Raw genomic sequence first — 22,259 nt, forward strand, 5'->3', positions numbered from 1 at the left:
TTTCACCACAACACACTCACACGGCAGCCTAATCTGAGTGTGGGGGGATTCGTCTTTCCCTGGGTTACCTGAAGTGTTTGGGGAGAGACCCTGGTGGTTATTCTTTTTGCCTATTCGACTACACCCTTTGATTGAGAAGTATCAAAGGAGTAATTGGGGAGAAGAGCAATTTTGTTTCATTAAAGTAAACGAAACCTGTAGTACACGATTAATCGCATTTGTACGCAGAATCCAAAAATGAATCCAAAAGTAGCGTATAGCTTTTAGCATTTAGCTTTATTTTAAATGTGCTGCCATATGAATGAAAGTGCCATAACATTTGTTGTGCAAACACACTTTTAACATCAGCATCTTTCTGTAGTTTTTATGTAGAAGCCTCGCTCCACTGTCTGTTTCCTTGAATGACTTGCTGCTATCAGTTGTGTGTTTTGCCTTTAAGTGATATTTTAGACTGGAACTACTACGCTGAGAAGACAATTCAACTTTGCTGTAAATGCAGGAGTTTTTTTGAAAATTTGAAATACGTGCTTTTATGTTGAAACAAGTAAAACAGGAAGTAGCGCCGGTTAGCTCCGTTAGCTTCACACCTGTAGCGGTGATGTTACCTGCTAGTTTATCTTTATTTTATTCCTCCATGCTTCGTGGTGTTTGCTGTAATTGTGTGAATGTGATGCATTCAACAGACTTTTACAATAATAAAACCTGCGTTAATGCGCGATAAAAAATTTATCGGCGTTAAATAATTAACAAGTTAACGCGATAATAACGCGTTAACTCGCCCAGCCCTACTTTAAAAAAACCCAAAACTAAGTTACTGATTACCGAACGCACAAAACTAACGCGTTACGTTAGTCGTTACTCGATAAAAGTAATTAGAGTACTCTAACGCGTTACTTTACCCACAACACTGTATATAACACACTGCAGGTAATGGAGAAAACCGAAAAGTATATCATGTTCCCTTTAAATCGTTATTTGAAGAGACAAAAATCAAAATGAAAGTAATGGATCTCAAACATCCATGTAAAGCTAGAAGGTCAGTGCGGACGTAACTAAGGTTTGGGAGACACCATCTGAACACGTGTTGTTTTTTTTGTTTTTTTTTTGTTTTTTGCAGCTGATTATGTAACATGTTGCAGTGAAAAGCTAAAGCTGCTGGGACACATAACCTTTGAAACAACACATTTACTTCTCTGTGTGTGCCATGCTCCACTAACATGTGTGCATGTGTGTGTTGTGTGACAGGAGAGAGTGTTTCTCAGGGTGTCCAATTACATCTTCACCGTTATCTTCGTGGGTGAGATGATGATCAAGGTAACCATAACAGTAATCCTTGTTAGAACAAGCACTTCACTTTAAAGTCATTTAGAAAGAGGCAATTTTCCTCCTGCACTGGAAAAAATCTAAATCTTACCAAGTATATTGTTCTCATTGAGTATCTCATTACACTTGATATAAGACATAATTGCCTAACAAGCACCATTTCAGCCAGATATAGGGACTTGCTTTAATACAATACATCTGGAATATCTTGTTAAGTGAAAAAGTCTTGAAAACAAATTGTTTTGAGTCATATTTCACATGAAACAAGCTTTTTTTGACATTTGAAGAGGTTTTTAAGCTAATTTCAAGATCACTTTTATCTCAAAAGTCCTAAATATCACATCTTATTTCAAGAAATCTTGACACGGATTTTCACTAGTTCCATTGGCAGATTTTTTTGCTTATTTCAAGCAAAAACGTCTTTTATTTGTTGTTTTTTTTACTTATTTTTGGAGGGGCATTTTTTCCAGTGTGGTTGGGGATCAGAAAAAACTTTTTGTTTTGAATTTACACCTGGTATTATTTAATCATTGAAATGCTTTTGCTGGATGTATGTGTGTTTGTGTGTTTACGTGGTGTAAGGTGGTAGCTTTGGGTCTGTACTTTGGAAACGGTGTGTACCTGCAGAGCAGCTGGAACGTCCTGGATGGCCTGTTGGTGTTTGTGTCACTGGTGGACATCCTGGTCTCCATCGCGTCAGCAGGTGGTAATCGAATCTTAGGCATCCTGCGGGTGCTTCGTCTGCTCCGCACACTGCGACCGCTCAGGTAGGAGGGCAGGACATTTCCTCCTGTGACAGCATGCGTTTACTCCATCGATATTCCCCAAAGTAGTGGTTTTACTTTACTATGTGCAGCTGTGTGTGTGTTGCAGGGTGATAAGTCGGGCTCCAGGACTGAAACTGGTGGTCGAAACCTTGATCACATCTCTTAGACCAATTGGAAATATTGTTCTTATCTGCTGTGCTTTTTTCATAGTTTTTGGAATTCTTGGAGTGCAGGTAAACATTTATACTGTAATACTCCCTGATAAACCTCATCAAAAGCACACGCTTAGCTAATTTTCAACCAACATTCGAAGCATGTTGTGTTATCTGCTGAGAGAAAGACACCGATCCCAAAGGTTTGAAATGAACGGGGCACGGCACAGAGAAGCTCCAGGTAATGAAAAGCGAAGAAGAAAATAGTGAGGAAATGCAAATGAGCTGCTGATTATGCAACAACATTCCTGGAAGTAATTAAAAAAACAATGGCCCTACAGAAGAATTGGGCTGAGAATGTGTTCTTTAATCAGATTTTATCCAGGATCTCTTTATAATGAGATTTTTTTTATCAAAATTAATTCAAGTCTGGCAATTCTCACTATTTAGTAATACAACTAAATGTTAAACTGAAAAAATTTGAGCTCTATTTTATCATAAATCCAGAAAGCACTACATGGGTTAAATGTCCCGAAACAAAGGATTAACAGTGAGAGAGATTTTTTTTTTAAATAAATTTTTACATTATTAGAAGAATCAATAAACATCCTTAAAAGGAAAAATCATGGATTGTTAATTTGCTCTTTGGATGAAGTCCACATATTGTACTTCCTGATTTAAAGACAAAAGGTTACGGGCAACTGGTTACTGTAAGATTTGGAAAATCTATTTGAGTGATATTTCTATACTTAAAGCCTGAAATATCTCTACCTCTTTATATTGATTTTCATTTATGCTAATCTTCCAACAAACATTCCCATTTGATATTTGCCCTGGAGGTGATAGTGTATGAATATTGAAGCGAACATTAACACACATGTATTTCTTGAAAAAAACACTTTAATTCGATTATTTTGAATGAGAGCACACCTTGCCGGAGTGTTGCTGTACTTGGGAATCTTTACTATGATATGTGAGACTGTAGGCTTGTGCTGAGTGATTTGCTGTACACCCGCCACAGCACCCTTATCTCCACTTCATGACGTTTCGTTTAGAATAGAATAGAAATAGAATAGAATAGAATAGAATAGAATAGAAATAGAATAGAATAGAATAGAATAGAATAGAATAGAATAGAATAGAATAGAATAGAAAAATACTTTATTTATCCCCCAATGGGGGAAATTCAAATTCGTCAAGTAGCTCAACATTTTTTTAAATATTTACAATGATTGAATATTCAATGTTTACATTGGACATCAAAAAGAATTTGACAAGGACATGAAATTAAAAATGAGTGATGCTGAAACTGAAAGAGTGACAGAGATAACATTTTTAGGGCTGGTTATTGACCATAAATTAACATGGAAACCACATGTTAATTATATCAAAGGGAAGATTTAGAAGACAATAGCAACATATTAAATTATAAGGCCTTACATATTATTTATTGCTCACTTATACTTCCTTACACCTCATGCTGTGTGGAAGTCTGGGGCTCGACATGTAAAACAACAATAGTTCTCCTACAGAAACGAGCCATACGGATTGTTAATAAGGTTGATTACTATGCACATTACCCCTACCCCCCCCCCCCCCCCCCACACACACACACACACACTGTTTATGAAATCACATGTTATGAAATTCAATGATCTGGTATATTACAAAATAATGCAAATAATGTATAGAGCTAAATCAAAGTTACTCCCAGTCAGCATACAAAGGTTTTTCTCATCTCAAGAAACAAAGTATAATTTAAGAGAATCAAGGAGATGCATATCTGTTGTTGGGCTTTCATTATGGAATGATGCTAATATAAATGTAAGAAATTGTAAAACATTTTTGGTTTCCAAAAGGATGGTGCCTAAAGCAATTTTTGAGGGCTACAAGTATTTATAATTTGTGAAGTATTTTGTGTTTATTTATGATTTTGCTTCATTATTCTTCTATTTTTTTTACTTTATTGGATGCAATTCTGTTTTTTTGTCTTTTCTCATTTTACTATTATTTTTCTTCTTACTTTAGTATTTGTAAAAATATAGGTTGATGGGTAGCTTAATTTTGTTCAAGAGGACGTGCTTAAATATAAGCATTAAGTTTCAGCCTGTAGGCCTTTTCAGTCACTTAAAAAATGCAATGATTGTACTGAACTGTGACTGAATAAAACAATCTTGAGGTTATAGTGTTATGTTTGAATCTGTAAACTCACCTGTCTGTGTGTGCAGCTGTTCAAAGGGAAATTCTTCTACTGTGACGGGCTCAATGTCACTAACATCACCAATAAAACCGAGTGTCTGCAGGCGGGTTACCGCTGGGTCCGACGGAAATACAACTTTGACAACCTGGGACAGGTTTGTGGCGGTTCGCACATCTATTTCTGACGCCTTGCCTTTGCAATCTGACAGCATGGCAACTGATATATATATATTATATATATTATATATATGTGCACGTCACGCTTCTAGGCGCTGATGTCGCTCTTCGTGCTGTCCTGTAAAGACGGCTGGGTGAGCATCATGTACGACGGCCTGGATGCTGTTGGAGTTGACCAGCAGGTGAGGAAGCACAGACAAACACTCATAACACTGGAAAAAATCAAAGTCTTACCAAGTATATTTGTCTAATTTCTAGTCCAAATATCTCATTACACTTAATATAAGACACAACTGCCTAACAAGCACCATTTCAGCCAGATATAGGGACTTGTTTGAAGACAATACATCTGGAATATCTTGTTAAATGAAAAAGTCTTGAGAACAAATAGTTTTGAGTCACATATCATATGAAACAAGCTTTTTTTTTTACATTTGAAGAGGTTTTTAAGCTAATTTCAAGATCACTTTTATCTCAAAAGTCCTAAATATCACATCTTATTTCAAGAAATCTTGACAAGCCGATTTTCACTAGTTCCATTGGCAGATTTTTTTGCTTATTTCAAGCAAAAACGTCTTTTATTTGTTGTTTTTCTTACTTATTTTTGGAGGGGCATTTTTTCCAGTGAAGCAGAAGGGTGTGGAAAGTAGAGGAGTGAATGTCAAGAAAGGTATACAAATCATTCAGACAGGGGATGCCATATTTGACTGTTTTCTGTATGTTTTATGCCATTCTCAGGCACTTTTGATCTTGTTTGTTTGAAAGAGACAGAGGAAATATTTCAGATAAGCCGTGAAGAGCTGTAAGGAAGCAAAAGATGCAGATATATAAATAGATGTGAGTTGATAGTGCTGGCAGTGCCACTGCTGACTCAGGACTAACATTGTCTCCTTGTTTACGCTCTCTCCTTTTCCTCACTCCACCCCGTCCTTCACTTTCCTCGCTCTTTTGTCCTTATATTCCACCTATTCATTCCTCTCCCCTCCTTTCTTCTGATTCTGTCTTTCGCTGCAGCCGACACGAAACAGCAACCCTTGGATGCTGCTGTTCTTCATCTCGTTCCTCCTCATTGTCAGCTTCTTTGTGCTAAATATGTTCGTGGGTGTGGTGGTGGAAAACTTTCACAAGTGTCGCCAGCAGCAGGAGGAAGAGGAGGCCCGGCTGAGGGAGGAGAAGCGGCAGAAGCGTTGGGAGAAGCGGAGGAGAAGTGAGATCCATGGGGGGTTTATGCGTGGCTCTTTATCTTATGTCAATTGGTATCGGAGAGGTTTACGATTAAATTTTTTAGCTAAAATTAGACTTCCATGGTTCTCTGTCCTCCATTATAAATCATTCATGAAAGAGATACAAACACATAAAGACTGTAAGAAAAGGAGTGCAGGCAAATTGCTCTGAACAACTTTGGAAGCCTGGTCACTGAGCAACAGATTGAGAGAAAAAGGAAAAAAAATCTTGGGTTTATGTTGGGTGGTATCACCTGCCTCGTCCTAAATAAATGGGGTTGAAGTTATGGCTTCAAGTGGTCTGTCAGGCTCTTTCAAACAGTATCGGAAAGCCACTGTTTTCTGTATGTTTTATGCCACTTTCAGGCACCTTTGATCTTGTTTGTTTGGTTGCTGTATGGACCTGGCTTTGAGCGTGCAGGTACTGTTATGTTAAAACCTGTGCTCTGAAGGAATGGTTCTAAATAGTGCTGGGCAACGATTACAATGTTTAATCTAATTAATCACATGATCTCCCTGATTAATCACGATTAATCGCATTTGTACGCAAAATCCAAAAATGAATCCAAAAGTAGTGTATAGCTTTTAGCATTTAGCTTTATTTTAAATGTGCTGCCATATGAATGAAAGTGCCATAACATTTGTTGTGCAAACACACTTTTAACATCAGCATCTTTCTGTAGTTTTTATGTAGAAGCCTCGCTCCACTGTCTGTTTCCTTGAATGACTTGCTGCTATCAGTTGTGTGTTTTGCCTTTAAGTGATATTTTAGACTGGAACTACTACGCTGAGAAGACAATTCAACTTGGCTGTAAATGTAGGAGTTTTTTTTATTTTATTTTGAAATACGTGCTTTTATGTTGAAACAAGTAAAACAGGAAGTAGCGCCGATTAGCTCCGTTAGCTTCACACAGAGACCGAGGAGCACCTGCAAGTTTATTTTTATTTTATTACTCCATGCTTCGTGGTGTTTGCTGTAACTGTGTGAATCCGCCAATTAATTTCTTTTCCGGTTCCGCAACAGACTTTTACGATAAAATAAAACATTTATCGGCGTTAAATAATTAACAAGTTAACGCGATAATAACGAGTTAACTTGCTCAGCCCTAATTGTGATTAGTCAAAAAGGGAGATCTCAATATTTATCGCAGAATTACAAAAGATCCCCTGACAAAAGAAAATGAACCGTTATCAGAAATGAACTATCAGTCGATTATTTCCTCAGAGGAGGCCAAATAGATTCTGATGTTTTAGACTTCCATTGTTCGATCTCACTGAGTAATTATCTGCTTAATGACACCTGCCAACTTGTGAAAGTACACAAAATGGAAGAAAATAATGCTTTATTTTTATCATGTGGGAGGCCTTTCTTCTTCTCAGGAGCTGCTGTCGGTGACCCATTGGCAGAAATGCAGTACAGTATTCATAGCTGTATTTTAATAAGTGTAAAATGGCCTGTAGAGTTTGCTATTTTTATCCAAAAATGGGATAAAGATTGTGGGTTCCCCTCCTTGTCACTTCACTCTTTCGTTTTGCTAGTTTGCCCCATGGAGTAATCTAATTTGGACAAACCAAACACTGGCTGGTGCTTCGTGTTTTTTTTTGCTGCCTCCATAGTTATCCTGCATGCTTGGAAAGGGGAAGGTGAGACGTGGGTGTAGATGTCACCACATTTCAAACAGAAATGATTTCTTCTCATTTGAACATGGGGATTTATTACCCACATAGCCTCGTCCATATGGTCAACATGTACGATTACACTCAAGTCGTGCTCTCAGACATTTTTCCCACATGAACACGTACATTTAAAGGGACAGTTCGCCTCTTTTGACATGAAGCTGTATGACATCCCATATCAGCAACATCATTTATGAACATCTTCTTACCCCCTGCTGCGTCCTGTGAGCAGAGTTCCAGCCTCGTTTTGGTGTTGATGAAGGTAGTCCGGCTAGTTGGCTGGGGTTTAAAAAATAAAGCGTTTTGCTTCTCAGAACAATATGCGTTCAACAGAGTAATACATTTGCATCACAAAATGGTTCTCCAGGAAAAAGTCAGACCTCACAATCGCTTGGCCCTATTTTCTCTCCCTTCGTATCACTGCCTGCTTCCGACAGCCGCGCCTGTTACGATGTTTGCTGCTCGGTCTGCTCTTCGGTCTGCACGGTCTACACAGACGGACTACCTTCATCAGCACCAAAACGAGGCTGGAACTCTGCTCACAGGACGCAGCAGGGGGTAAGAAGATGTTCATAAATGATGTTGCTGACATGGGATGTTATACAGCTTCATGTCAAAAGAAGCGAACTGTCCCTTTAAGCCCACATTGTTACTGGTTTCTCTAACTTTTCCTTTTGCAGTGCCACATTTGTGTCCCACCCTGTCCCCTCTCCGTCTGCAGTGTAATCTCTAGTAGTGCTTTCCTCTTAGTTAACCGTCTGGCAGCAGACAGCGAGGGTTTCTGCCCAAAGACACCTTGAGGTGCCACATAGAGAGCGTGTGTGTGTGATGGATAGGACTGAAATCCTGAGGTGGCACTTTTAGTCTTTACACACACACATGCACAGCAGAGTGCCACTTGGCACCCACTTCATCAGTGACTTCATAGCCCATATCATATTTTTCTTACGGAAGCATTTTAATGACCGTGAGTGTGTGTGTGTGTGTGTGTGTGTGTGTGTGTGTGTGTGTGTGCGTGCACGACACAGGGGCCCTGGAGAAGCCATATTATGCTGACTACTCCCCTTTACGCCGATCCATACACACTTTGTGCACCAGCCACTACCTGGATCTTTTCATCACCATCATCATCTTCACAAACCTCCTCACGATGAGCATGGAGCACTACAACCAGCCTCAGGTAACCATGGCAACCCCTTCCACCACCTGTCCTAGAACCGTAGTAATGACTTGTTATGAGAAGGTACGGGCTGTGTTTGAAACTACATACTACAAACTTCATACTACATACTGCATACTGCATACTGCATACTCATCGATCAAACACGCTGTTTACAATTTTGTTCCCACAAATTCGGCGCTACTAAAGCTAGCCGTAGTGAGCAACGCACTTCCGGTTATTTTCACAAAATAAAATACCCATTGCCTTTTATCATAGGGAAAGCCATTACGATACAATTGGTGCTTTTGTTTTGAAAACAGGAAGTGAACCTACCCTCGTTGTAGCTAGCTTGAAACTGCCGTTTAGACAGGAAATGACGATCGGCGACGTCACGTTACGTTGCATCTTGGGTAGTTTGAGTATGAGTAGTAACCTCATGATGCATACCCAACATTTAGGAGAATCTAGTATGCATCCGGGAAAAAAGTCAGTATGAGTAGTAGGAGTAGTAGGAGAAGTATGCAGTTTCGAACACAGCCCCAGTGTGTGTTTTTCAGTGTTTTTTTTTCCTTCAGTTCCTGGTGGACATTCTGAAATACTGCAATTACGTCTTCACTGTGGTTTTTGTCATCGAGGCCATTCTGAAACTCATCGCTTTCGGCCTTCGACGGTTTTTCAAAGAAAGGTAGTCACACTCTCACATGGACTCAAAGGGAGGCCCAAACGCACGCAGCTTCACCCTTTTTGTGTTTGTGTAAAGATGGAACCAGCTGGACCTCGCCATTGTCTTGCTGTCTATCATGGGAATCGCGCTGGAGGAAATAGACTTGAGTGCTTCCCTGCCCATCAACCCCACCATCATACGCATCATGAGGGTCCTGAGGATAACACGAGGTACACACACAGTGACACTAACATGAAACACGCAGATGGGAAGTGGCCGGTAAAAGCTGACACGATGCGATGTTTCAGTGCTGAAGCTGCTGAAGATGGCCACAGGGATGAGAGCTCTGTTGGACACAGTGATGCAAGCTTTGCCTCAGGTAAGAAGCAGCCCTGATGCTGTCAAATGAAAAGGTGCCTTTTTAACTTCAGAGCTGATGAAATGCAGACTGCTTGTTTATTTAGCAGTCTACGTGGCCTCACACTCAGTGGGGTCACATGGCACTGAAAGGATCGGATTATTGGCTAAATTACAATCAGAATGAGCTGAGCGAGGGTAATTCTCCTTGGATATATGGCGGTGAATGAATGGGATCAGAGGCACAAAGCGTCTCATACCCCGGTATGATAGGTGGCGCTGTACCCATTCCAACTGTTGCTAATAGAGCCACTTCCTGTTGACCTCTTCACCACCAACAACAACAACAAACTCAGGCATTGGAGAAAGATGGAGAACGCAGAGCCAGATGAAGCTACGTCCCTCTACATTTGGTCTGTGATGAGCTGCTTGTTGCACAAACTCGATGCCCAACGGAGCATTCTCCATCGCGTTGTTTGTTTCTTTCTGACGGCGACAACAACAGGAATATCGTCTCCTTTGACTTCCGGGTCACGACCCCGGGAAAACATCTGGAGCATGCGCAGAACGCAAAGTCTGATTCACCACGTGCTTCAGCGTCTACAAGCAGGTTTAGAGTGACTTTCAACCCAGTTATCTCGGGGTCTGAATCCGATCCGATCCAATTCTTAGTCAGATTAAGGTGTCTACATGCACGTAATAACTCAGTCTGATTGTAATTTAGCCAATAATCTGATCCTTTCAGGGCCATGTGACCCCACTGAGTGATTCCTCTAACTGCTGTTAAACCTGCAATACCAAATAATCACCACACAAGACTTAGGACATCGTCATGTGTAGCTGGGAGCTGATTGGTGATCCTGCTGTTAAGTCAGCTGGATCATGTCTTTATGGCACATGAATTTATTGCTGCTTTGTTGTGACTGTCTGGGGACCAGGTATCTGTCAGAAGATAAAACATGAGCCATTCTGCAAGCTTATCGTACACCAAGACACCACAAAGCACTTTCTTCTCCTTTGAGGCTGGCGTGTAAGATGCTGTCACGTTATCAAAGCAGCAGTGTGTTATCACGAGGCTACAAGTTACACACACCAAAATGAGCCACTAGCTACAAACAATTGCACTTATGTGATTGTGTGTTTCCAGATGACATGTGGAAAAGGTCAGCACTTTTTTTTTTCCCAGGAGCTCTGTACGACGTCCTAGAATGTTGCTGTCAGTCTAAATCACCAACAAACAAAAACTGCCTCTGTATTTCTATTGCAACGTCAACAGCAATGGAATTGATTGTCATAAAATATTTCTAGTTTTGATTTAAATGCTTCCACAACAAACAAATGGATTGCCATGAAATATGATATACACTGGTGCTTGAAAGTTTGGGAACCCTCAAGATTCTGCTATGTTTTGTGCATAATTAATCCAGAATATCAATTTTTTTGGCAAACTGCAGACTAACAGCAGTGTTATTTGCGGAGATCAGTGTTTTTTTTCATTCAAACACACAATGTTGTTCAGTCTTCTCCTGATTGTTAATTTATAAACTTTACAATTTGAGACAGGCCTTCAGCTGCTCAGAGGCAGCTGTGGGTCCCTTCATGACCTTCATTTGCTTTTGTAGTGATCTTTGCTGGTCAACTGCTCCTGGAGAGGGTAACGATGGTCTTTGAATTCCTGCATTTTTATTAGGGCTGGGTGAGTTAAGGCGCTAGCATGGTTGCCGCGTCTGTCACGGCGGTGGCGGACCGTGACGTCAAAATGACGTTTCAGGCCTGGCGCTTGCCTTTAAAAGACGGCGCAGCGCGGTGTTGTGCACCAGTCGATTTTTGTAACTTGGCGGCGCCACCAACGAAAAACCGGATGGACCGATGTGAGACCAGGCTCAGTCAGGAGGTGCGTTTGTACAGGCAGCTGTACAAAACTGCAGTGAAGCAGCACAGGGACCACGTAAACTCCCAAAACTGGTGCACAGAGATGGGCAGAACTTTGGGGAAAGAGGGAGAGTTCTGTAAGAATGTGTGGAAGAAGCTACGGGACAGATACGTGAAGGCAAAGAAGAGGGCAGAGACTCCAAGTGTTGATGCCGGGGGCTTCAGACCTTCACCTCTATTAACTGAATTAAAAAATTAAAATTATCCGAATACTGCAGCACCATCATTAATGACAGTGTTCCTGCTCTTCATTGTTTTCTTCTCCACTTTCGTGGTTGTAGACTAGTTAGCGGTAACCTTCACGTAGCAGCGCCACCTCTGTGACGGAGAAAATTGCAACTACTGGCGCGTTGACTTGCACCACTTTATATGGCAGGCACGAACTCGTGACGTCATCAACACCGCTCGCGCAAGAAAAAGTGACAACCATGCTAGAGCCTTTAACTCGTTATTATCGCGTTAACTCGCTAATTATTTAATGCCAATAAATATTTCAATCGCGCATTAACGCAGGTTTTATTATTTATTTTATTATTTAAAAAAACAAAAAAACATTTTTGGGGGGGCTTTTGTGCCTTTAATGGAAAGTTCAGAGAAACAGGAAGCAGGGGGCAGAGAGAGGGGGAACGACATGCAGCACAAGGCCGTCCGATGTGGGACTCGAACCGGGGCCAGCTGCAGCGAGGACTATAGCCTCTGTACATGGGGCGCCTGCTCAACCCACTACGCCACAAACCACCCCTGTTTTATTACTTATTTTATTTTGTAAAAGTCTGTTGCTCACAGGCTTTTATTTTGTAAAAGTCTGCTGCTGTCTGCTGTGGAACCGGAAAAGAAAGTAATCGGCGGATCCACCAAACATGGAGAAGGGTACGGAACTTTTACTCGGCCATTTTCATTTTAAAGTTCTTCCAGACGGCGGAGTCGACAGAACCAAAGTCATCTGTAAACACTGCCAAGTTGAATTGTCTTCTCAGCGTAGTAGTTCCAGTCTAAAATATCACTTAAAGGCAAAACACACAACTGATAGCAGCAAGTCATTCAAGGAAACAGACAGTGGAGCGAGGCTTCTACATAAAAACTACAGAAAGATGCTGATGTTAAAAGTGTGTTTGCACAACAAATGTTATGGCACTTTCATTCATATGGCAGCACATTTAAAATAAAGCTAAATGCTAAAAGCTATACACTACTTTTGGATTAATTTTTGGATTTTGCGTACAAATGCGATTAATCATGATTAATCAGGGAAATCATGTGATTAATTAGATTAAACATTTTAATCGTTGCCCAGCCCTAGTTTGTATACAATCAGTCGGACTGTTAATCGGTGGAGTCCAAACACTTTAGAGATCTTTTTGTAACCTTTCCCAGCCTGATGAACAACAACGACTTTTTTTCAGAGGTCCTCAGAAATCTCCTTTATCCACGCATTATTAAACTTCAACATGTGTTGTGATTATCAGACTTTAAAAGAGCCCCATTCTTTGAATAGAGAGCTCACACACAGCTGATTATCATTACACTGACTGAAAACAAATGATTTTTCTCTGAACCAAGAGTAATGGAAAATGGTTTCCGGTTTTAATTGTTTTACCAGTTTAGCTGATTTATTAGGCTGAACATGCTGGGCAGGTTAGTCTTGCTTGTTAGTCAGTATTGTTGGCCAGATGGTACGACTAAGTGTTCAGTTCTGGTCATTGAACAAAACAACTGTACGGCACATTGGAATAGCTCTGTGTCTATAATAAACATTGTGCTTTAGATGTATATTGTTTAAGATCACACAGTTATGTTTGCAATTGTATATGGAGCAGGGGGGTCTGGACCCCTTATTACCCCTTGTAAGAAATAGGGGAAAGAGGGAGAAGACAAGAACAAACCAATATAAACATTCATCTATATTATTATTATATAATCCATATTTACAACTTGCAACTGACTTCAGGTAGCTTCAAACAATCCCATATTCCTCTGTGCGAGGTATTCCAACACATCAGTGGGACTCTAGTGCAGAAAAACATCCATGATCCTTCTTCACTCATTGCCCACGCATGCACAAAGTTGCCTTTGAAGTGACTTCTTGCTGCAAGGGATCAAACCCAGTTGTGAAATGTGGTGTCCGAGGTCTTTTATCTCTTCTCCCATTGAGTGATTAGGCATCTCCATACCTCCCACCACGAGTCAAGGCAAAACAAGCATGAATGGGGTTGTGATTAGAATAAACAAGCATGTTTGAATTTCATCAGGGCTGGATTCATGCTATGAAGGTGCACTTACACTGGAAAATATGCCCCTCCAAAAATAAGTAAGAAAAACAAAACAAATAAAAGACTTTTTTGCTTGAAATAAGAAAAAATAAATCTGCCAATGGAACTAGTGAAAATCGGCTTGTCCAGATTTCTTGAAATAAGATGTGATATTTAGGCATTTTGAGATAAAAGTGATCTTGAAATTAGCTTAAAAACCTCTTCAAATGTAAAAAAAAAAGCTTGTTTCAAATGATATATGACTCAAAACAATTTGTTTTCAAGACTTTTTCATTTAACAAGATATTCCAGATGTATTGTCTTCAAACAAGTCCCTATATCTGGCTGAAATGGTACTTGTTAGGCAGCTGTGTCATTAAGTGTAATGAGATATTTGGACTAGAAATGAGACAAATATACTTGGTAAAACTTTGATTTTTTCCAGTCTATGGAGGTTTCTCACACTAAAATCTGATTCTGCTGCAGGTATTTTGATGGCTGCTGTTAGTTTTTTAAGAAGTGCTAAACATCAGCGCAGTAAGGCTCAGCGGTCTCTGTCTACGGGCTCCTTCGATCTGTTTGCATGTTGGCGTCTCTCTCTGGATGTAAGCTGTTCATGTCTATTTCTCTGTGTATCATACGCTGTATATATCTGTGTGTATGTGTGTCATGTGTCCGTCTATAGGTGGGGAATCTGGGTCTGCTCTTCATGTTGCTGTTCTTCATCTATGCAGCTCTGGGAGTTGAGCTCTTTGGAAAACTGGGTTAGTGTGTGTGTGCATGCACGTGCACGCGTGTAAATCGATGCTGACGCAGGAATGTGTGTGTGTGTGTGCCTTAGCCGACGCTGGTAAGATATCTGTGGATTGCATAACAAGAATACATTTTGTTGACTTGCACATGTTAATTTTATCAATCAGTGCTTTAATCTACAAACGGCTCTCTTTCCTTTCTCCTTTGTCCTTCTTCTGCCACACTTACTACCTCTAACGCTCTTGTCATCTTCTTTCAGAGTGCTCAGACGAGAACCCGTGTGAGGGTCTCAGTCGCCACGCCACCTTTGACAACTTCGGCATGGCCTTCCTCACGCTCTTCAGGGTATCTACCGGGGACAACTGGAACGGCATAATGAAGGTTGGCTATCTTTCTATTCCTCGGGGGAACTTTTTAAAAAGAGGGAGAGACCACGGAGAGCAGATTTGTGCAGTCTGTGCACACGGGGCGTGTCTCACAGCATCAGATATGAGGAAGGCAGAGGGTACATCACTGTTCTTATGACAGACTATGCAACATAAGAGGGTGTATTACAAACGCAAGGTCTCAGATTACGCTCGGATCAACATCTCCCCCTGTTGGAGAGAAGAGGAAGTACAAGTGCAATAATAGATGAACCTTAATCCAGTTATATTATAACAGCTTCATTATCCACATCCGCTCCTCCTTCTTTTGTTGCCCAGGACCAGAGATGCGTAGTAACGAGTTACATTTACTTGAGTAAGTGTTTGAAAACATTATACTTCTAGGAGTAGTTTTAAATCTCTATACTTTTTACTGTTACTTGAGTAGATGTGTGCAGCAGAAACTGTCCTCTTACTCCGCTACATTAGGCTACAATGAGCTGGTTACTTTTCTTCTTACCTCTTTGGTATTCTACGCCTCATTATTTTTATCCCCCCGCGTACGCCTCATTTTAATGTTTTATTCTGACAGAGAGAGAGACTTCCGCCAAAGGCTCTACCACCTGACTGTGTTCCACCAATCAGACGCAGCCGTGCAGTCTGGTCACGTGACCGTACTCGATCTCAGCGGCGGGACGGGTTAGCTTTAGCATTAGCAGTCGTAGCAAACAAAGAAAGAAACAGATGAAAAATGTCAGAACCAACGGTGGGAAATGAAGACGCAGACGAGGCCTCATACTGAAAGCATGTTTACCTTACAAAGAGTGAGAAACAGCAGCTACATTATGTGTCTTCTGTGTCAACCAAAACAAACGCACATTTCAGCAGAAACTCAACATCTAACTTCAGGAAACATGTAGCGCTAAGTTTCCTAAACTCGTTTTTTCCCCCATGGATAGGTGAACGTTTGTTTTTTAGGTTACATATGGGTTACATATGTTTTAAACATTTCCTAAGTCTCTTTTATTTTTTATTGAAGTTCTTGAATTTACCTGGATTATTTTGATTTAAGCTATTTTGTAATTAATTAATTAATTTTAATTTATTTTATCAATTGGATGAACTCTAATTTGCCTAAAGATGATTATTTAGTATTTTTGTCTGTCTGATTGAATGCTTGTGTTAACAAATAAATCAGACGTTACTCAACAGTTACTCAGTACTTGAGTAGTTTTTTCACCGAGCACTTTTTTACTCTTACTCAAGTAATTATTTGGATGACTACTTTTTACTTTTACTTGAGTCATATTATTCTAAAGTAACAGTACTTTTACTTGAGTACACTTTTTGGCTGCTCTACCCACCTCTGCCCAGGACACACTACGGGAGTGTCGCCCACATGATCGCCACTGCTTCACCTACCTGCCCTTGATCTCCCCCGTTTATTTCGTCACCTTCGTCCTCACGGCTCAGTTCGTGCTGGTTAACGTGGTCGTCGCCGTGCTGATGAAGCACCTGGAGGAAAGCAACAAGGAAGCGCTGCTGGAGGAGATGGAGGAGAAGAGGGAGCGGGAAGAGATAAAGGAGAGGGAAGAGAGGAGGGAGAGGGAGAGGGAGGAGGCCGCCCGCCGCCTCAGCGCCGCATCTGTGGGCGGAGACCTGGAGCAGAACACAGACAAACCTGCGCAGGTAACCGACTCAGATGGTTCATGTTTCTGCACGGAGGAGGGGAAGTGCATGAAGGTGACAGTGACAGCGGTGATGGTCTCATATGGCAGGTGCAGGTTGAGGATGAGGAGTGTTCCTATGGCAACCTGCTGAGCATGGGACGCATGCCGTCTCTCCCCGGCGACAGCTACGTTCAGCCACTGAGATGCTCCACTTACTCTCCCATCGGGCACGAGACCCTCTGTGGCTACAGCTACTCAGGTAATTTAGCTGTTTATAACCAAACTGATTGAATGAACACTTTTTAGAGTCCCTGTTTACATAAATAACTTTGATGACAGTTGAGGAGTGATATAGTACAACTAGAGGCAGTTTTAAAACCGATCCGACAGAGATTCTTGTGAGGTTTATGACAAATTGGTTGAGTTAATTCTTCTTCTTCTTGGGTGTTACACTGAAAGACCTAACTGTCAATGTGAAAAATAGAAAATTATACAAGCATAGAAACTAATATGTGGAACATATCTGCCTCTCCACGTCAGACAGGCTTCCTCTCTACGTCAGACAGGCTTCCTCTCTGTCTGTTTTTAAATCCTATCTTAAAACACATCTCTTCTCCTTGGCTTTTGACACGATGTGAGATGTTGAATGTATAATTATTATTTTTTTTTAAATTTATTTTAGTATTATTATTGTTTTAAATTATATAGCTGTTGTATGTCTTTTAATTTATTCTTGTATTTTATTCTTTAAATTTTTTGTTTTTATTTTTCTGTACAGCACTTTGGTCAACTGAGGTTGTTGTAAAGTGCTTTATAAATAAAATTGGATTGGATTGAATATCCAGAGAGAAAGACACAGCTGAATCCAGTTTATACTTATCTATGGTACAGTAAGTGTAAACCATTTATGGTGTACGATTAAACAACTGTATGTAATTCCAAACTGTGAGTTAAAGCCTTTTCCATATTTCAGACCTCCCTATTTTCCTAGTAAAAAACAATCAGGATTTTACATTGAAGATAGCGTAATATCAGGTCTGAAAGTCAAGAATCTCGTGTTGCCTCCTTCTTATTAAGCTCAAATGCAGTTACATCAGTCGGTGTATCCTAAAACACAAACCTTCTCTATTGATTTTCAACATTTGTTCAAATATCAATTAAAAATATCCAAAACTATAACTTATACTATAGTCATTTTGCACTTGTATGCAAAATGTGTCCCACACGAATATGTAATTTTAACGCATTCAATGCATTTCACAGTATCTGTGTCTTAAATGTGGAAATCTACAGGTTCTGCAAACAAGAGGCCTCAAGGACATCACATCGGGAGCGGTTGTACGCGTTCATGTAGCATAAGAAACCTTTACAGCATAGCTGTACTTGCACGAGTGAAAAACTGAAAAAGTTCAACCTTGACAACTCAGGGGGCAGAACATCCACTTTACTCTGAGCTGTTCCCAGAAATGATAACATGGTTCTGGAGCTCTGAAGGTTAAGAAGTGTGCTATCAGTAAGAAGACTTTTGGTTCATTTCATACTTTTAAAGCTGAAAATCCCAGTGAGCTATAGGTGAAATGTGAATGTTTATTCTATGTCTTTAGATACTGCTATCAGGGAAAGAAGATGTTCTTTTGAACCAAAGTGAATGTATTTTCAGCATTTCAGCACTTCTATTCAACTTTGCAGTCTGTGGTCCAAATACAAACGCATTTTTAAAAAGTTCAGAAACGTATTTACCTTTGGGTCTTAAAATACAGGAAGGTAAACAAAGAAAATGAAAGTAAACATATTAAATGTATCTTTGAATATACAATACTGTGCAAAAGTGCAAAAGCTAAATTATTTTGCTTCCAATGCTTAGTTGTAATCATTTAAAAGTGATCTGAATGTATTTCAAAGCTTTCCCATCAACTTTATCTGCTTCTGCACTCATTTTCAGTCAAGAAAATGAAGCTACTTTACACTGACCTATGAAACATTTAAGCATTAAAAAGCACCAAACTAAAGGGATGAACCAGTGTTACAAATAATAAACAATAAAGACAAAAAGACACTTCATTTTGTTCAGTTGCATCTCCAAAAAGTGGTAAAGGTAACACAGTTTTACAGTCATAAAAAGGTGATTCCTAACGTGATATTAACCAAAAAATTGGCACATCTCAACATGGTGTGCAGTTTGTCCTTAAAGAATTTGAAGAAACGGACAAATGGAGGTAGTCAGGGAGCCAAAGTCTCAAAAGCTCAATAAAATGGGTTGAACCTGACATGGTCGGCCATACTTTTTATGTTCACTTTGACCCTAAGAAGCAATAATCAGAGGGTCTGCTCTGCCGGAAACATGGCGAAAAAAAATTGTGGCCATTTTAGTGTATGTACCCTTCAGTTTTTGATAGAAAATTACAATTTTCCACAAATCCTCAGTGGGTTGGGTAAGTCAATAAATGCATTCCAGATGCACAGAACACATGTGGAGACAACATCCAATTAAATTAAAACTCTTAAAATACATTTCGACATGATTTTGGCTCAATTTAATGCATAGAAATCAGGCGTTTTGTCACTTTTTTCCCAATATTTTAATTGGCAATCAATTATTCCCCCAAGATATCAAATCAAATCAAATTTATTTGTAGCACATTTCATGTACAAACAATTCAAAGTGCTTTACATAAAATAAAAGCATTGCAGCAGGGAGTGGAAGAAGCATTAAAAATACATAAAAGAATATAAAGAGAAACAAATCAAATCATTTAAATGATTTTAAAAACAAGCAACAGTCCAGATAAGTTAAAAGATATCGTGCAGATTTCATGCATAGACACATGAAAAGTTATGACATCAGTCAGAATGCCATTCTGTTCACCAAACAGTATACTCATTCCACAGAAAAAATTAGAAAAATCCAACCAAAAACAAGGACAGAGAAAGAAGTCAAAAACAACTTTTTATGACATATGAACAGTATCTGAAAGTGAGACCCAGCACAGCCCCTGAGAGACGCATCTGGAGCTTCAGTTGATCCATCTTTTGTGTAATTCCACTACATTCTTGCCAGTTTTTGTTTTCCACAAAGCTGCTTCTTCGTAGAAATATTTTGTGCGTGTTTAAGTCTACGTGCTGCTTTATTTCCTACAGGCTCCATGTCGTCTTTGGGCTCCGGTGGAGGCAGCTCTCTGCTGCAGGTTCCAGGAGCTCTGCATATCATCAGCCACGCTTCGCTGGGGTCTGGGCGCAGCTCGAGGCCGATGATCTGCCTCAGCACCTCTCAGAGCATCGATCGACACTCCTTACACAGACTCAGTCCAGCAGACAGCTTTGAGGGATCCAGGTTTAGTCCAGCCCACAGAACAAACAGACACAGACTGAACTCGGCTCACAGCATAGATGGCTGTAAATTCAGTCCGGCCCATCGGACAAACAGACACAGACTCAGCTCCGCTCACAGTATGGACGGATACAGGCTGAATCCGGATCAGAACGCAGACAGACCAAAGCTCGCATCGTGTCACAGTATAGACAGACACCCATCACTCAAACTGAGTCCCATGCGCTCTGACAGCAGGCACTCCTCTCACTGGCTCAGCCCTGAAGGCAGCTTAGACAGAAACAAGCTGAGTCCCTCCTACGTTCCAGACAGTTCCGCCGTGAAGAGGCCGCCGTCTTTCTGCTCTGCGGGCAGACAGTTACGGAGACAGGTGCGTCGCTCTTATGCAAACTTTATTCCAGTTGTGCCTCAAACTTTTCAGCTGGATTCGCATGTTAACAACTTTAACAATATTGTGTGTCTAATAAGGTTGTGCAGAACGCTGCCGCCCGTCTTTTAACCAACACCAACAGACGTGTGCACATCACTCCTGTTCTTAAAGGGATAGTTCGCCTCTTTTGACATGTAGTGATTTTTTTCAACTTAAATTGAACAAAAATGATTAACACACACAACAAGCTATTCACAACAGGTGGTAGTTTGTTGTTGCCAAATGATCACTAATGTGTATGTTATAAATTAGGGCTGGGCGAGTTAACTCGTTATTATCGCGTTAACTCGTTAATTATTTAACGCCGATAAATATTTTATCGCGCATTAACGCAGGTTTTATTATTTATTTTATTTTGTAAAAGTCTGTTGCTGTCTGCTGTGGAACAGGAAAAGAAAGTAATCGGCGGATCCACCAAACATGGAGAAGGGTACGGAACTTTTACTCGGCCATTTTCATTTTAAAGTTCTTCCAGACGGCGGAGTCGACAGAACCAAAGTCATCTGTAAACACTGCCGATATGCCGCCCACTGATTGGATGCGAGACTCCGGTTCTTCTCACAGATGTTTATTAACGCCACATCAACGCCGTAGAACTAAATGTTCGAGTAAACAAAGTAAAAGACAACATTAGTTGTTGTAATCACTAAAGAAATAGCATTCTTAGCATTGTCGCTGGTACCAATAAATAATCAAAGTAATACTGGCCACTTTAGCTGCTTCTGAACCAACGGCAGAGTCATTCCCCAGAGGCAATCTGCAGGGTCAGAACTAGGATTCTTTAACTTCCACTTCTCCTCTGCATCACATTCACACCGTTACAACAAACACCACCAAGCATGGAGGAATAAAATAAAGAGAAACTAGCAGCTAACATCACCGCTACAGGTGTGAAGCTCACGTAGCTAACCGGCGCTACTTCCTGTTTTACTTGTTTCAACATAAAAGCACGTATTTCAAAATAAATTTAAAAAAAAAACTCCTGCATTTACAGCCAAGTTGAATTGTCTTCTCAGCCTAGTGTTCCAGTCTAAAATATCACTTAGGCTACGTGCCCACGACAACGCTCTGAAGCATAAACGCAGATGTCCGTTTTTTTCCTCCACAATTTATCTGCGTTCTCACGAGCGTCTTGGGGGTGGATATCTGTCTATCCATGGGAACAGGGAAAACGTATAAAACTCATAAAACTCGCAGTTTGCCGATGTAGTATGCATGCCCCGGACATAGGTGGCAGTAGCAACAATACCAAATGCCTGTTTTGTGGCTACTTCCAGATGCGTGTGCAAAAAAAAAAACGTGTGCAAAAAACGCACTTTTGCGTTTTGAACTGTTCCTACGGCGACGAGAGGTTGGAAAGTTTTCAAGATCTCCACTCTGGGGGGCGTTTGTGTTTTCTCCGTTTTGAACTCCTAAAAACGCTGTCGCCGTGTGCAAGATACGCACATCTGTTGAAATGTTCTACGTTTATCTGTCGTTACCGTTGTCGTGGGCACGTAGCCTTAAACGCAAAAAACACAACTGACAGCAGCAAGTCATTCAAGGAAACAGACAGTGGAGCGAGGCTTCTACATAAAAACTACAGAAAGATGCTGATGTTAAAAGTGTGTTTGCACAACAAATGTTATGGCACTTTCATTCATATGGCAGCACATTTAAAATAAAGCTAAATGCTAAAGGCTATACACTACTTTTGGATTCATTTTTGGATTTTGCGTACAAATGCGATTAATCGTGATTAATCAGGGAAATCATGCGATTAATTAGATTAAACATTTTAATCGTTGCCCAGCCCTATTATAAATGTATTACCTTGTATGTTATCTCCTGT

At 40.4% G+C, this 22,259-nt stretch overlaps 1 protein-coding gene across 1 annotated transcript in view; it reads left to right on the forward strand.

Annotated features, from left to right (window-relative positions):
- Positions 1–22,259, forward strand: part of LOC142378235 (voltage-dependent T-type calcium channel subunit alpha-1H-like) — a 68,295-nt gene that overhangs the window by 42,463 nt on the left and 3,573 nt on the right. Inside the window, exons 18-32 of the mRNA XM_075462514.1 lie at positions 1,246–1,314; positions 1,906–2,090; positions 2,197–2,323; positions 4,471–4,596; positions 4,711–4,800; positions 5,633–5,825; positions 8,547–8,698; positions 9,256–9,365; positions 9,441–9,574; positions 9,653–9,723; positions 14,568–14,646; positions 14,895–15,016; positions 16,375–16,689; positions 16,779–16,929; positions 19,809–20,368. Of these exons, the coding sequence (XP_075318629.1) occupies positions 1,246–1,314; positions 1,906–2,090; positions 2,197–2,323; positions 4,471–4,596; positions 4,711–4,800; positions 5,633–5,825; positions 8,547–8,698; positions 9,256–9,365; positions 9,441–9,574; positions 9,653–9,723; positions 14,568–14,646; positions 14,895–15,016; positions 16,375–16,689; positions 16,779–16,929; positions 19,809–20,368 (2,484 nt within the window). The remainder of the gene's footprint in view (positions 1–1,245; positions 1,315–1,905; positions 2,091–2,196; positions 2,324–4,470; positions 4,597–4,710; positions 4,801–5,632; positions 5,826–8,546; positions 8,699–9,255; positions 9,366–9,440; positions 9,575–9,652; positions 9,724–14,567; positions 14,647–14,894; positions 15,017–16,374; positions 16,690–16,778; positions 16,930–19,808; positions 20,369–22,259) is intronic.

This window comes from Odontesthes bonariensis, chromosome 4 (genome assembly GCF_027942865.1).
Source record: "Odontesthes bonariensis isolate fOdoBon6 chromosome 4, fOdoBon6.hap1, whole genome shotgun sequence".
Classification (NCBI taxonomy): Eukaryota; Metazoa; Chordata; class Actinopteri; order Atheriniformes; family Atherinopsidae; genus Odontesthes; species Odontesthes bonariensis.